The sequence below is a fragment of the Myotis myotis genome, unplaced genomic scaffold, assembly GCF_014108235.1.
Source record: "Myotis myotis isolate mMyoMyo1 unplaced genomic scaffold, mMyoMyo1.p scaffold_m19_p_1, whole genome shotgun sequence".
NCBI classification, from domain to species: Eukaryota; Metazoa; Chordata; class Mammalia; order Chiroptera; family Vespertilionidae; genus Myotis; species Myotis myotis.
Window position 1 is genome coordinate 172,632,095 of NW_023416313.1, and position 14,376 is coordinate 172,646,470.

General features: G+C 36.2%; 1 protein-coding gene and 1 non-coding gene across 14 annotated transcripts in view; both read right to left on the reverse strand.

Annotated features, from left to right (window-relative positions):
• Positions 1-2,744: 2,744 nt before the first annotated feature.
• The window catches only part of ZNF280D (zinc finger protein 280D), a 117,438-nt gene continuing 105,806 nt past the window's right edge, over positions 2,745-14,376 (reverse strand). For 10 of the 13 annotated variants that reach the window (XM_036302457.1, XM_036302420.1, XM_036302384.1 and 7 more), the window contains 2 exons: positions 8,689-8,744; positions 2,745-4,638 (listed from right to left, as the gene is read on the reverse strand). In XM_036302457.1, the coding sequence (XP_036158350.1) occupies positions 4,017-4,638; positions 8,689-8,744 (678 nt within the window). In that variant the 3' untranslated portion in view covers positions 2,745-4,016. Of the gene's footprint in view, positions 4,639-7,614; positions 7,646-8,688; positions 8,745-14,376 lie in introns of all 13 variants that reach the window. The other 3 variants (XM_036302466.1, XM_036302434.1, XM_036302475.1) reach the window with 2 other exon arrangements.
• Positions 8,074-8,193, reverse strand: LOC118661943. Its single transcript, XR_004969545.1, has one exon. It is a non-coding gene; the product is annotated as a small nucleolar RNA SNORA61 (small nucleolar RNA).

Here is a 14,376-nt window from a genome sequence, read left to right on the forward strand (position 1 = left end):
TGGAGGTCCCTCAAGAAATTAAAAATAGATCTACCAGCCCTCACCAGGTGTCTCAGGTGGTTGTAGTCCCATATACCAAAAAAGGTTGTGGGTTTGATCCCATGTAGGGGCTCATACGGGAGGCAACCAATCAATGTCTCTCTCTCCCCTTCCTCTCTCTAAAAAACCCCAAAAACAAGCAAACAGAAAAACGCCATATCCTTGGTGAGGATTAAAAAAAAAATAGAACTACCATATGATCCAACAATTCCAATTCTGGATATTTATTTGAAAACACTAAAACTTGAAAAGATATATGCACCTATGTTCATTACAGCATATTTACAATAATCAAGGTATGGAAAAATCTTAGTGTCCACTGATGGATGAACACCTAAAGAAAATGTGATACACACACATACACAACACACTGGAATATTACTCACCCATTAAAAAGTGAATCTTGTCATTTGCAACAATATGAATAGACCGCGAGGGCATTATGCTAAGTGAAATAAGGCAGACAGAGAAAGATAAATACCATATGATCTCATATGTGGAATCTAAAAGGAAAAAAACACAAAGTTCCTGAGCTCTTGGATATACAGAACAGATTGGTGGTTGCCTGATTTGAGAAGTGGGTGAAAAGGGTAATGGGGTCAGAAGATACATATTTCTCTAGGCCACACTGGCCTGGGCTGTAAAGTATATCTTTAAATTGCATACTGTCTTTCCTATTAATAAAATGATTATTTAATCCCCCCTCTTGAGATAAAATTCCTCAATTCCTGCTAAAAAAAAAAAGATTGGGAGGTCCTTTTCTTTAGGTTAAGAAGTCCTCCATGCCATCCTATATACAGTGGGGCCTTGACTTACGAGTGTCCCGACTAATGAGTTTTTCGAGATACGAGACGTTTCTCGGCCGATTTTTTGCTTTGAGTTGCGAGCAAAAATTCAGGTTACGAGCCAGCTTCAGATGCCCCACCGCTAGTTGGCGCAGCGAACGTCACAGTGAACGCCACGACATCAGCCCAGCATCACGTGTCTCACTCGTTCACAACTAATTTGAGTTACGAGCTCCGTCACAGAACGAATTAAACTCGTAAGTCAAGGCCCCACTGTAATAAAGAGCTAATATGCAAATGGTCATCATGCCCTCGCCCTTGTGCTGGGGCCAGGGGGCCTGAGGCCGGGCCTGGGGACCTGAGGCCACACCCCCCTGCCCAGCAGGGTTTGACGGGGGATGTGAGGCCATGCCCTCTGCCCAGTGGGACCTGAGGCCGTGCCTCCCGCCCAGCACGGCTTGACAGGGGATGTGAGGCTGTGGCCCCTGCCTGGCAGGGCATGACAGGGGACCTAAGGCTGGTCCCCCCTGCCCTGCAGGGCTTGATGGCGGTGGGGCCAGCTGGGTCTGGGTCTCACGTGATTTTGAGGCACGGGTGGGCGGGGACTTGACTCTGGTTCCCGCGGTGCACCCCAGACTCTGACAGGAGGGAGGTTTTCATATACATTTTACTCATTTTCTTTCATCTCTGACACTTATATAGAAAGGGCAAATAGCAATATTTGAAATAATAGAAATATTAAAATATTTCCTAATTAATTCCCTTTTAATGTGCACAAATTTTGTGCACTGGGCCACTAGTATACATATAACTGTATAAATAATAAAACAAACTATAATTGTATCATCAATGGGCATGTTATTTGCAAAAAAAAAAGGTATTTATTTTAATAAGCAGCATTCAGTATAAATGCTAAGAACTATAAGTAAGGTAGAAAATAATAACTTTAGAATCAGATCAAATTGAGTTCAATCTTGGCTTTGTAATCTTAGGCAAATAATTGCCCACATAGTTGATTTCCTCATTTTTTACTTACAACAAAAACAAGGTAACTCATATCTTACCAAAATCCTTTAAAAAAAATGTTTAATTTCTGGCTGGTTGCTTGGGCATCGTCCAATGCACGGAAAGGTTGCCCATTCGATTCCCAACACATGCCTGAGCTCAGGGGGCGTGCAGGAGGCAGCCAGTCAATGCTTCAATCTCACATCAATGTGTCTCTTTCTCTCCTTCTCACTCCCTCTCTCTCTAAAAATCAAACAGTTTACTGATCAGCTACTTTGAATACCACTATTCTTATAGAGGCAGAAGAACAACCCCAAAGCTCAAAAAGGATTATAGCGTCATTTGGACTTATCTGGTACAGGGCGCAAGGATTTTCTAGCATAGGCTTGGCAACTAACTAACTGAATGACATTCAGAAAGTGGTCCTTATATAGACTTTTCTCTACTCCCTGCTCTTCTACGATTTAAATTGCTCCCCAAATCTTTTCCACTATATAGATTTATGTTTAAACAAGGTTAAGGGTGACAGTTAATGGGTCCTTTTCTCCCTATTTTTTCTTGGGTGCAGAAAAAATGAAAATATTTACACTCCTACACACCAAATAGTCAAGAAAATATGTTGATAATATATTTTGCCCATTTAGTCTCTTCAATGTACTGAGCAGATAGAAAACTATAATATTAAATTATATATCTCTTGAAGTGAAAGGATTTAGCAAACAAATCCATTCTCTGTAAATATTAGCAGTATTTTCCCTCTATACTTTAAGTACTAATTTATGATATATCATACACCAAGTAAAGAATACAGAATGAAATTGTACCACTAACTTTAACATGAAAAGTCCTTAAACAAATATAGTTTGTAAAGGCACCAAAGGTAAACTGACTCAAGCAGTTTTCTGAAAAATAAAATTATTCAGGTACATATTTTTATTGCAAATATTTACTCAAAAACTACTATATACATCAGGATTTTAACAGACATTTAAAACATTTAACATTCAGTGAAACAAAATTTAAGGATTCAAAGCACATTTTAAGAAGTAAAAATGTAGCATTTTAAATAAAAGTTTATTAGTACTTCAAAGCAAACTATGGTTGTTCATTTACTCATTTCTAAATCTATTATTTCTAGATGATTAAAAACAACTGAGAAATCAACTTAGCAGCCATCTTATGGATAAATTAGACTAAATATCCCCAAAACAATTTTTTACATCACTGCTTTAGGACCCATTTGAAGTTTCTATTTTACAATTAAAGAAAACGTCACTTAAACATGGCTGGATTCATGCCAGGACATGTTTTCAGTTGGCGGCTTTACAATATCTACATTATTCCATACTTTGGTTTGGTTTCCAGACCATTTTTATGGGTCTATTTCTAAAGATCATTAAAACAATGTTAAAAACATAATAACTACAGGAGTTTTAACAGTGGGTTTCTACTTTATACAACTAGTACATCGAGGGATTTCTACACAGCTCACACTGACAAAAAACACAAATATAAATTTATGTTTTAATAATTTCACTTTCACTGAAAGTTTAAGGTAAGCTTATAGCCTGGCAGACTAACACATGTATGGAGGTACACAGATTCAAATATTCTGTTTACATGCTTCTGACAGTCTGGAATGTTACATTACATCCAAAATTAAGTTTATGTGTATCAAAATTCTCAATAGATTCATTAATTTCACACTCTACACATTTACCAGCATCATACTCCAAATAAAGCTTTATTAACAATGCCAATTAGCCATTATCTAAAAATTCCCAAAAGATATATGGTTTCCAAATTTCTTCTTTTAAGTTAATTGAGAAGAATATAAAGGTAATAAGGATTTTTAGCTTAGGATTGATGGAAGTTTCACTGCTTTATAAACATAAATAATATTCTAATAATCAATTCATACTGGCAACCAACTTGCATTTCCTTGAGAACTGTTAAATGAAGCTTTTCTATTTATGTTTTAAAACCTCTTGGAAATTCATACTAATCATGCTATTATTCAACTGATTTCTGTAATGACCTAGGTTGAACATACAGATAAAGTGTATAAATGACCTCCTCACATTTTTCTATTTCTGAACTTTACAACAGCACCACTGAGCTCACCTGGTAGCACTGATCTGAATGCTCTTACCACTGATACACTAAAACTGAGAATGACAACTAATTTCAACTTCTTTCTTTTTCATCTGCCAGGTCTACTGTTGTCTCTGTTGTGCTAGGGCTATTTTCTTCAGGAACATCATCTTTTTGATCAGACACTACTTCATCAGACTTGGCTGAAGAATCACCACTACCTTTCTGAAGAATTTCTGTGGCTTCATACTCAAGTACCTCCGATGGAGTCAAAGGTTCCAGATGAATACTGCCTTGCTCACTGACATCAGAACTAACAGATTCAGGTTCATCTCTTTTTCTCAAAAACTGATCAATGCTCACATCACCAGATGCTAACTGCAAATCCTTAATATTCTTTGAAGAAAACCTAGCTTCACTGGAGCTTTGATCTTTAATCTGATCACATGAAGTTATGTTTTCTGAACTTTGGCACATCTTCAACTCCGTTTCCTGATCAATGGTCTCTATTTGGTTTTCCTTTTCCACTTTATCTTTACCAATATTTGAAACATAACTGAAGATAGTCTTTGAGCTAGTTTCTTTGTCTTCCAGGCAGGTATTGTTTTCCTTATCTGAAATTATTGTGCTTTCTTCACTTTTTGTTGCTGATGAGCCTTCAAATGCATTTGCATCACATCCACTTTTTTCCTCTGAAGAAGCTTTATCATGTTTACTGAAAAAATAAGGCCATTTATTACCTATTGCTTCATAATACAATGTTTTTTAACATTATCATAATAAAGACATGCTCTAAATTTTTTTTTTCCAAAGCCAAGGCCCACTTGCCCACCAAAAAGGAAGAAAAAAACAAAACAAAACAGGTTCACGGTACTTGCCATGTTACAATTTAGGAGATGGCCATATTCTGAGGCAAGAATGAAAAACTCCAGAATCACATATTAAAAATAGACCTGTAGAGTCTATCAACTGGGTTTAGTCCTGGTTATCATTTTCATTTGTTATCATCCTTGCCTGTTTTTAGTTAAAATTTAAGCTTTCTTATTAATTTCTAAGAGTACTTTAAATAAGAAAGAAATATATATGTAAAAATAGCTATTTTTCTTTTATGATTTATATGTCCTCTTATGGTTATAGTGTCTTTCCCTATGCAAAATCTAATAAGCATTCACAAATATTTTCCTAATTTTTAACAATCTAATTAAAGAAAACACAAAAATATGCCTGAAAAAATATATGTAAATATGCATGCATATATTCATAGATGTGTGTGCATGTTTGTATATGTAATGTTTGAGTGTGTGTCTATGTCTTTACTTTTACCTTGATGTGTTAATAGAAACTAGTACCGCGGTCGGCAAACTGCGGCTCGCGAGCCACATGTGGCTCTTTGGCCCCTTGAGTGTGGCTCTTCCTAAGCCTTAGGAGTACCCTAATTAAGTTAATAACAATGTACCTACCTATATAGTTTAAGTTTAAAAAATTTGGCTCTCAAAAGAAATTTCAATTGTTGTACTGTTGATATTTGGCTCTGTTGACTAATGAGTTTGCCGACCACTAGATTCTAGTAAATAATAAAACATTAGAAACAAAAGACTTCTAAGAGTATCTCTAGCCCCTTATCTAGATGTAACAATGTTTATTTTAGTGAGAATTAATTTATGATAACACAAGTCTTATTTCTTACATAAATCTACCCAGAATTTAGACTTTTCCCTAATGAAATGACAAATATCAAACCAATGGTATCAAATATTATTTAATAAATAATATTTATAAGGCCATTTCTCTGCAATGCATTTTGCTCTGATCTGTCTTTACACTATTCTTGAGCCAATACTACATAATCTTAACAATTATACATTTTACAATGTGCTTTGTTATTTAATAGAGCAAACTGCTTTCATTATACAGCCCTTCTTCCTAAATTTAATCATTTAAAAATGTAAAGGATATTTGTACACGGATGTCCATTAAAATAATGTTGCAATAGTGAATTCAGAAACAACCTTAATATCTAACAACAGGGCAATCCTATCTAATAAAAGACAAAAAGGGTAATTAACTGTACCTCAACTACACTTCCCATTGGCTAATGAGCAAGATATGCAAATTAACTACCAACCAAGATGGTGGCCAGCAGCCACGCAGCTGAAGCGAGCAGGAGGTTTGCTTGCTCCAGTGATGGAGGAAGCCAAGGTTCCCCGCCTGCTGCGGTCTGCTCTAAGCTCCGAAAGCAACAGCTCCAAAAGCAACAAAGTTTCAATTATAGAAGCCAAACAAACCCCAGATACCTGCTTTCAGCCAGCTGTAGCCTCAGAGCTGGGAATGCCAGTGACGGCAACAAAGTTTCAATTATAGAAGGTAAATAAATCCCAGAAAAAGAAAAAAGAAAAAAAAGAGAGGCTGGGAGCTTCAGTTGCCGGCCAGCCTGAAAATGGCCCTCAGCCCCTCATCCAGACTGGCCAGGCACCCCAGTGGGGACCCCCACCCTAAAGGGGGTGTGACCAGCTGCAAACAGCCATCAGCCCCTCATCCAGGCTGGCCAGGCACCCCAGTGGGGGCCTCCACCCTGAAGGGGGTGTGACCAGCTGCAAACAGCCATCAGCCCCTCATCCAGGCTGGCCAGGCACCCAAGCGGGACCCCCACCTTGATCCAGGACATCCTTCAGGACAAACCAGCCGGCCCCCACCCGTGCACCAGGCCTCTATCTATATAGCAACAGGGTAATATGCAAACTGACCCTAACAGCAGAAAGACTGGGAATGACTGGTCACTATGACACACACTGACCACCAGGGGGCAGACGCTCAATGCAGGAGCTGCCCTCTGGTGGTCAGTGCGCTCCCACATGGGGGAACTCTGCTCAGCCACAAGCCAGTATGATGGCTGCCAGTACAGCGGTGGTGGTGGGAGCCTCTCCTGCCTCCTCAGCAGCGCTAAGGATGTCCGACTGCAGCTTAGGTCTGCTCCCCGCTGGCAAGTGGACATCCCCCGAGGGCTGCTGGGCTGCCAGCGGGATGTCTGATTGCCAGCTTAGGCCCAATCCCCTGGTGGTCATCCCCCAAGGGGTCCCAGACTGCAAGAGGGCACAGGCTGGGCTGAGGACCCCCCCCCCCAGTGCACAAATTTTTGTGCACTGGGCCTCTAGTAATTAAATAAAGCATGGTATTAATAAATAGAAAAATCGGAACCTTAAACTTTGTCAGTTTCCAAACCAAATGTCATTGGAATTTCTAACTAAATGTTCACTAAACCCATAACTTAATTTGCAAATGGCCTATCATGCAAGTTATTAATATATTATTTTCTATCTCAGTAAATTTTGGTTTTTTATTTAGATCTTAAACATTTCTCATTTTTTTATATATATATTTTATTGATTTTTTACAGAGAGGAAGGGAGAGAGATAGAGAGTCAGAAACATCGATGAGAGAGAAACATCGATCAGCCGCCTCCTGCACATCCCCCACTGGGGATGTGCCCGCAACCCAGGTACATGCCCTTGACTGGAATCGAACCTGGGACCTTTCAGTCCGCAGGCCGACGCTCTATCCACTGAGCCAAACCGGTTTCGGCACACATTTCTCATTTTTGTTAATATTGTGAATTAACTCTTTTGTCCATTATATTTTATAACTGGTATATAGAAAAGATGTTATTGGTATATAGAAAAGAATATTAGCTCACTTTTTTGTTTCTTATACGTCAATTACATCATCTGAAAAAAATTTTATTTTCCTCATTTAGAGTCGTATAATTGTCATTTTTGTTCAGCTCTTATTGGACTAACTACAATTTATAAAAAATGTTAAGTAATTCAGAAGTGACTAGTCTGCTTTTTCCCTTTAAACTCTTTTCCCTTCCTTCCAGGATTCTATGAAAAATGCTAAGTTAAGTCTAAGTTAAGACCTTTCATAAAACCTTACTCCATAATTTGTTTTTTAAGAGCAATAGATTAATTAATCTCATGAGATTAACAAGCAACCTACTGTAAAATATACAGTAGAAAGATAAAAATGGAGAAATTATTTAATTCAAAAGGTAAAATAAGATTATCTTTATCTGGAAAGAGTTCTAATTAGAAAGTTGGAATTCTTTTACTAAAAGATTGTGAATGTCTTGTGTTCTTTTTTTTTTTTTTTAATACCTTGTTTGAAACTAGCCCACAGACTGTAAGGACTGTGAGGCCAGCTTCACTATTACTTTTCCTCCTCTACGACCACCAAGATCGGTGTTCAGATCTGATGGGAAAGGGAACTAGAGGGTGTCTTGTGTTCTTTAGTGTTCTACCTGAGCGTTAAATTTTTAAAAACCAATTTCTAAATTTTGAAACTTTAAGCTGAGATGCCACCACATAAATAAGTAGCTTTAAAGCTTTTTGAAAATACTTTTTAAAAAAAGATTTCAAAATTACCTATTTGTGATAATTGTCCCCATGTTGTAACTTGTAGCTAATTGTAACTGTTTTCGTTTAATAGGGTCAATAAAAATCTGTTAAATTTTACTTACTAGTAAGTACTTTAAAAAATTTTAACAACTTTATACTCTACATGTATAAAAGTATTTCAAAATTAGGGATCTGTAATAGAATTTTGCTGTATTAAGATTTCAAAATTTTATTTTAATTAAAAGTCATTATTAAAAACAACAACATATACAAGTATTTAAATACTCCTTTATTTAACTACACTAATACAACTCAAATGTCATTTTATACTCATACTTGGATTTGAGATTCAGTTTTTCCTTATATTTATTTACCTTTCAGAATTTGATGTTTCTGTTTCTCCTTCAGCCTTATTAGGTCTTGCAATTTCCTGAAATGATAAATAATAATTTATCATTATTAAACTGCTTTTATTATACTAAGCTCTCTGGATAAAAGAAATTTAAGTGTGCAATCTTATATACCAAGGAACTAGAAAAACAATTTTTTAATTAAAAATACAAACTAGAATAATTCTCATTATCAAAAGTATAATTTTTTAAAATTGTTTTTAAAGAAACCTATAAGAAATTCTCTGTACCACAAGTTTCTGAATTAAGGTCATGAAACAGTTATCCACTTATAAGAATACCTGGTTTCCTTAGATCAACGGTTCTCAACCTGTGGGTCGCGACCCCTTTGGGGGGTCGAACGACCCTTTCACAGGGGTCGCCTAAGACCATCGGAAAACACATATAATTACATATTGTTTTTGTGATTAATTACTATGCTTTAATTATGTTCAATTTGTAACAATGAAAATACATCCTGCATATCAGATATTTACATTATGATTCATAATAGTAGCAAAATTACAGTTATGAAGTAGCAACGAAAATAATTTTATGGTTGGGGGGTCACCACCACATGAGGAACTGTATTAAAGGGTCGCGGCATTAGGAAGGTTGACAACCACTGCCTTAGATTCTGTTTCAAATATGGGCCATAATTACAATCACAGTTCCTTGAACAACACAGGGGTAAACTGTGCAGGTCCACTTAAACGCAGATTTTTCTTCAATAAATATATAGTTGACACCCTGAATCCCTGGGTTTCGTTTTCGTGGATTCAACTGACCTCATATTAAAAACAGTACTTTCAATCTGCAGTTGGCAATCCACGGATGTGGAAGGCCAATTGTATGCAATATTTTACACTGTTTAATATAAGGGACTTGAACATCCACAGACTTTGGTATCCTTTGGGATAGGAGTGAGGTCCTGGAACCAGCCCCCTGCAGATACCTGTGGAACCATACTACAGCTAAATTTGGGGTAAGTCTAAAGTTATACACGAATTTTCAACTGTGTGTGTGGGTCAGTGCCCCACACTCCCAAGTCATTTTACTTGAGTAGAAAACTAGTTACAGTTTTAGACAACTTATATTTGAACAAGTTGTATTCACAGTATTTTTATACAAACATATTAAGTATAGTTACTTAAATATAAACATTTGTGAAATCATCATTTCATATGAGTCACAGTAACCCTTCCACTGTCAAACTAAGTAATATTAAATATTTTGCTTATTCAAATCTTTTACGGGGAGGAAGGAATACAGTAAAACCTCAGTTTGCCAGAGGCCAGCAAAAACAGTTTATGACAATTACCAATTAATAAGCACATATAATGCATGTAGTATGTTAAGAACTTTATATTCACTATCTCATTTAATTCTCATATTAGATATCATAAATTCTATTTTTACAAATGAAAAATAAGGGTTCACAGGTTAAGTAGAGAACTAAAGCAATACCACAATAAGCGGTATGGATTAAAATCCAGATCTAGTTCTTAACCAGTATAATGACTAAAACAAGCCTGTGATAATGGTATATTAATCACATACATTTATTTCCTCACTTTCCCAAAATCCTGCTACAATGAGGGCAAAGAAATAAATCATCTTCACTCATAAAGACCAAGAAAACACCAAGGCAGACTTATTGTCAAAGAGATTTCAACACATTTTTAAATGGAAAGTGGCTGGAGGACTGGAAACTGACTTCCCAGTGTGGAGGAAGTTAACAACAAAACATCTGAGTGGGAAGTGTAGGAAGAGAATCCATTTGTCCAGGCAACCCAAAAAATCTGGTATTTGGAGGAATTTAGTACAATATTCAGTACAGAAAAGGTAAAAATGAAGCACAAAGACTGCTGAGAAATCTAAATGCTTTTTCTATAACTCGCACAACACATACCTATCCTCACACAGTGGCTAAAGGTTAACTCTGAACTGGAGTCAATGTAAACTTGTGAACAAACACCAGGAACAACAAAGGGCAGGCATGAGAAACAGAGATAAAACAAAAAAATTAATAAAAATCCATAAACTGAGTAAAGGAATCCATAGTCCCAGGAGCCAGAGGAAACACTCTTCATCCTACCATTCCCAACTGGAACCTAGAAGATTTCCTCTTTGGAGAAAATTGCCAGCTCCAAAGAAAAGATTTCCCAGAATGGTTTTGAAACTATACTCTCCACCAAAGAATCAGCAAGCAGAGCACCCGATTTTATATGTTAAAGTTTAAATAATTCCCACGCAGACTGTGCAGATTGTACAGCAATCCAGGAGGTGACCTTTATATACACAAATCCATGGAAGCAATTCTTGAGTGTGGCTCACAGACACCTAGGGCCTCCAAAACACCCAAGGCACAAGTGGTTCAAACAAAAGCAGTGGTGGGTAAAAATGCTGGTAGCTTAACACAAGTCAAAGGAATGGCACTAAATCAAAATTATACTGGTAATCACTGTATTCTTTACCAGCACACACCAGCAGTAAATTTTATTATATGTCATATAATTTTATTGTATTTCAATCCTTTAGTTTATGTCTTTTTAATATTGTGTGATAAAATAGAATGTATGCATAAAGTACTGCATATTGAAAATACTTCAGTCTGTGACTAAGCTGTGAGCAAAACCTAGCCACATTTTTTCCATTTAACATAGTTTTTATTTTAAAGAATGAATGGCAAAGTATGGACTTTTTTTTTTTTTTTTTAAAGTATGGACACTTAACCTTGGCTGTTTAGTAGACATTTTCTTGAAAATTGACAAAGTGAGCCTGTCATATTAAAGAAAACAGCTGACATTATTTGTTGTCAATAATAAAATTCAAGTAAAAATTAAATTTTAGGAAAATTTGTATCCACCACTGCTAAGATTTATGATAATCTTAATGAACGTAATAATTGATATTATATAATAAAACATGTCAACATTTGGAAGATTTAAGTAACTCAGTGAACCAATATTATACAAATGAGCAATGCCTGACATAAAATCATCCATGGATAAAATATTCAATCAAAGTGTAAGACAGAATAACAGATTTTAATGTAACAAAGTACAAAAAATTTAGTTAAATGGAGTCAATTCCATATTGCAATACATATTTAAGAAAACTTCTATTTGTCTATTTTAAAATATATATTTTTTTATTGCTTTCAGAGAGAAAGGGAGAGGGGGAGAGAGAGAGAAACCTCAATGATGAGAGAAAATCACTGGTGGGCTGCCTCCTGCATGCCCCCTACTGGGGATCGAGTCTGCAACCCAGGCACGTGCCCTTGATCAGATTTGAACCTGGGACCTTTCAGTCCACAGGCTGACGCTCTATCCACTGAGCCAAACCGGCTAGGGCCCACTTGTCTATTTTTATGTAATATTAAAGGAGAATAATCAGAATTATTTTAAAAGATTTTTAAAGTACTGGATAAGGCTGGATAGTCTTTGTAAATTTCAACCAAAACAACATATCACAACAGGCTGAATGCAGAAACATAAGAATTCAGTTTTCTTCTAAACTAGACATTAAAGAGTTATGCAAAAGTGGAAAACAATGTCATTCTTTTAAGTTTATTTTGGGAAACAGTTATTTTTCAGAAAATGTATGGTATTTATGTTAACTTAAGGGGAGTTTTACCAACATTCAAAGAACTAAAATCTATCCTCTTCAGATTATTCCAAACAATTCAAGAGGAAGGAACACTTCCAAACTCTTTCTATGAAGCAGGCATTACCCTAATCTCAAAACCAGATAAGGACACTACAAAGAAAGAGAATTACAGGTCAATATCCTTGAACATAGATGCCAAAATCCTCAACAAAATTCTAACAAATCAGACCCAGCATTACATTAAAAAGATCATATACCATAACCAAGTGGGACTTATTCCGGAGATGCAAGGATGGTATAAAACCCACAAATCAATAAATGTGATAAATCACATAAACAAACTGAAAGACAAAAATCACATAATCATATCAATCGATGCAGAAAAAGCATTTGACAAAATCCAAAGCCCTTTCTTGATAAATTCTCTCAGCAAGGTGGGAATAGAAGGATCATACCTCAACACAATAAAAGCCATATATGACAAACCCACAGCCAACATCATACTCAATGGGCAAAAACCAAAACCATTTCCCCTAAGAACAGGAACAAGACAAGGATGCCCACTTTCACCACTTCTGTTTGATATAGTACTGGAAGTGCTAGCCATAGTGATCAGACAAGAAGAAGAAAGAAAAGGCATCCAAATTGGAAAAGAAGAAGTAAAACTACCCTTATTTGCAGATGACATGATACTGTACATAGAAAACCTCAAAGACTGCACCCAGGACCCGGGCTTCCCTCCCGCTGCTGGCAGGCACCCAGGATCCGGGCTTCCCTTGCAGCCCTGGCTTTGTCCAGAAGGTTGTCTGGAAGGATGTCTGGTCTATTTAGCATATTACACTTTTATTATTATAGACCTAATAAATGAATTCGACAATGTAGCAGAATACAAAATTAACACCCAGAAAGCTATGGCTTTTTTTTTATACAGCAATAATGAACTCACAGAAATAGAAATTAAAAAAAACAATCCCATTCACCATTACACCAAAAAAATTAAGATGCCTAGGAATAAACTTAACTAAAGAGATAAAAGACCTGTACTTGGAAAACTACAGGATATTGAAAAAGGAGACAGAGGGAAACATAAACAAATGGAAGAATATACTGTGTTCATGGACTGGTAGAATCAACATCATTAAAATGTCCATACTACCCAAAGCAATCTATAGATTCAATGTACTCTCCATTAAAATACCAACGACACATTTCACAGACCCAGAACAAACTCTCCAACAATTCATCTGGAATTAAAAAAAAAGGACCCAAAATAGCCACAGCAATCTTGAGAAAGAAGAACAAAGTTGGAGGGATCACAATACCAGATATCAAGCTACATTACAAAGCTACTGTTCTCAAAACTGCCTGGTACTGGCACAAGAACAGATATATAGACCATGTAACAGATCAGAGAACCCAGAAATCAACCCAAGCCATTATGCTCAATTAATGTTTGACAAAGGAAGAGCATACAATGGAGTCAAGATAGTCTCTTCAATAAATGGTGTTGGGGAAAATTGAACAGATACATGCAAAAAAATGAAAGTAGAACACCAACTTACACCATACACAAGAATAAACTCAAAATGGACTTAAACATAAGATGGGAAACCATAAAAATCTTAGAAGACTTCATAGGCAGCAGAATAGCAGACATATGTCATAGCAATATCTGTAGTGGGGGATGGAGTGTAGAAACCAGAACAGGCATTTAAGAACCGGGACTAACATCAAATGTATAACACATGTGAAACTGGAACCCCAGGAATTGAAGATACAAAACAGCTTAGAAAACACCAGTCAGAATAAATGCAAAAAATAAATACAAAAATAGATAAACATATAAATAAATGAACAAACCAAACTTAGTCAAATCATGTTCAAAATAATGAAGACTAAAGATAAAGATAAAATCTTAAGGGCCAAAGAAAAATGACATATTACATACATACATAGAAACAAAAGATAAAAATTACAGTAAGACATCTCATCAGAACATATGCAAGCCAAGAGACAATACAATACCTTCTTTAAACTGCTGAGTGAAAACTGTCAACCCTC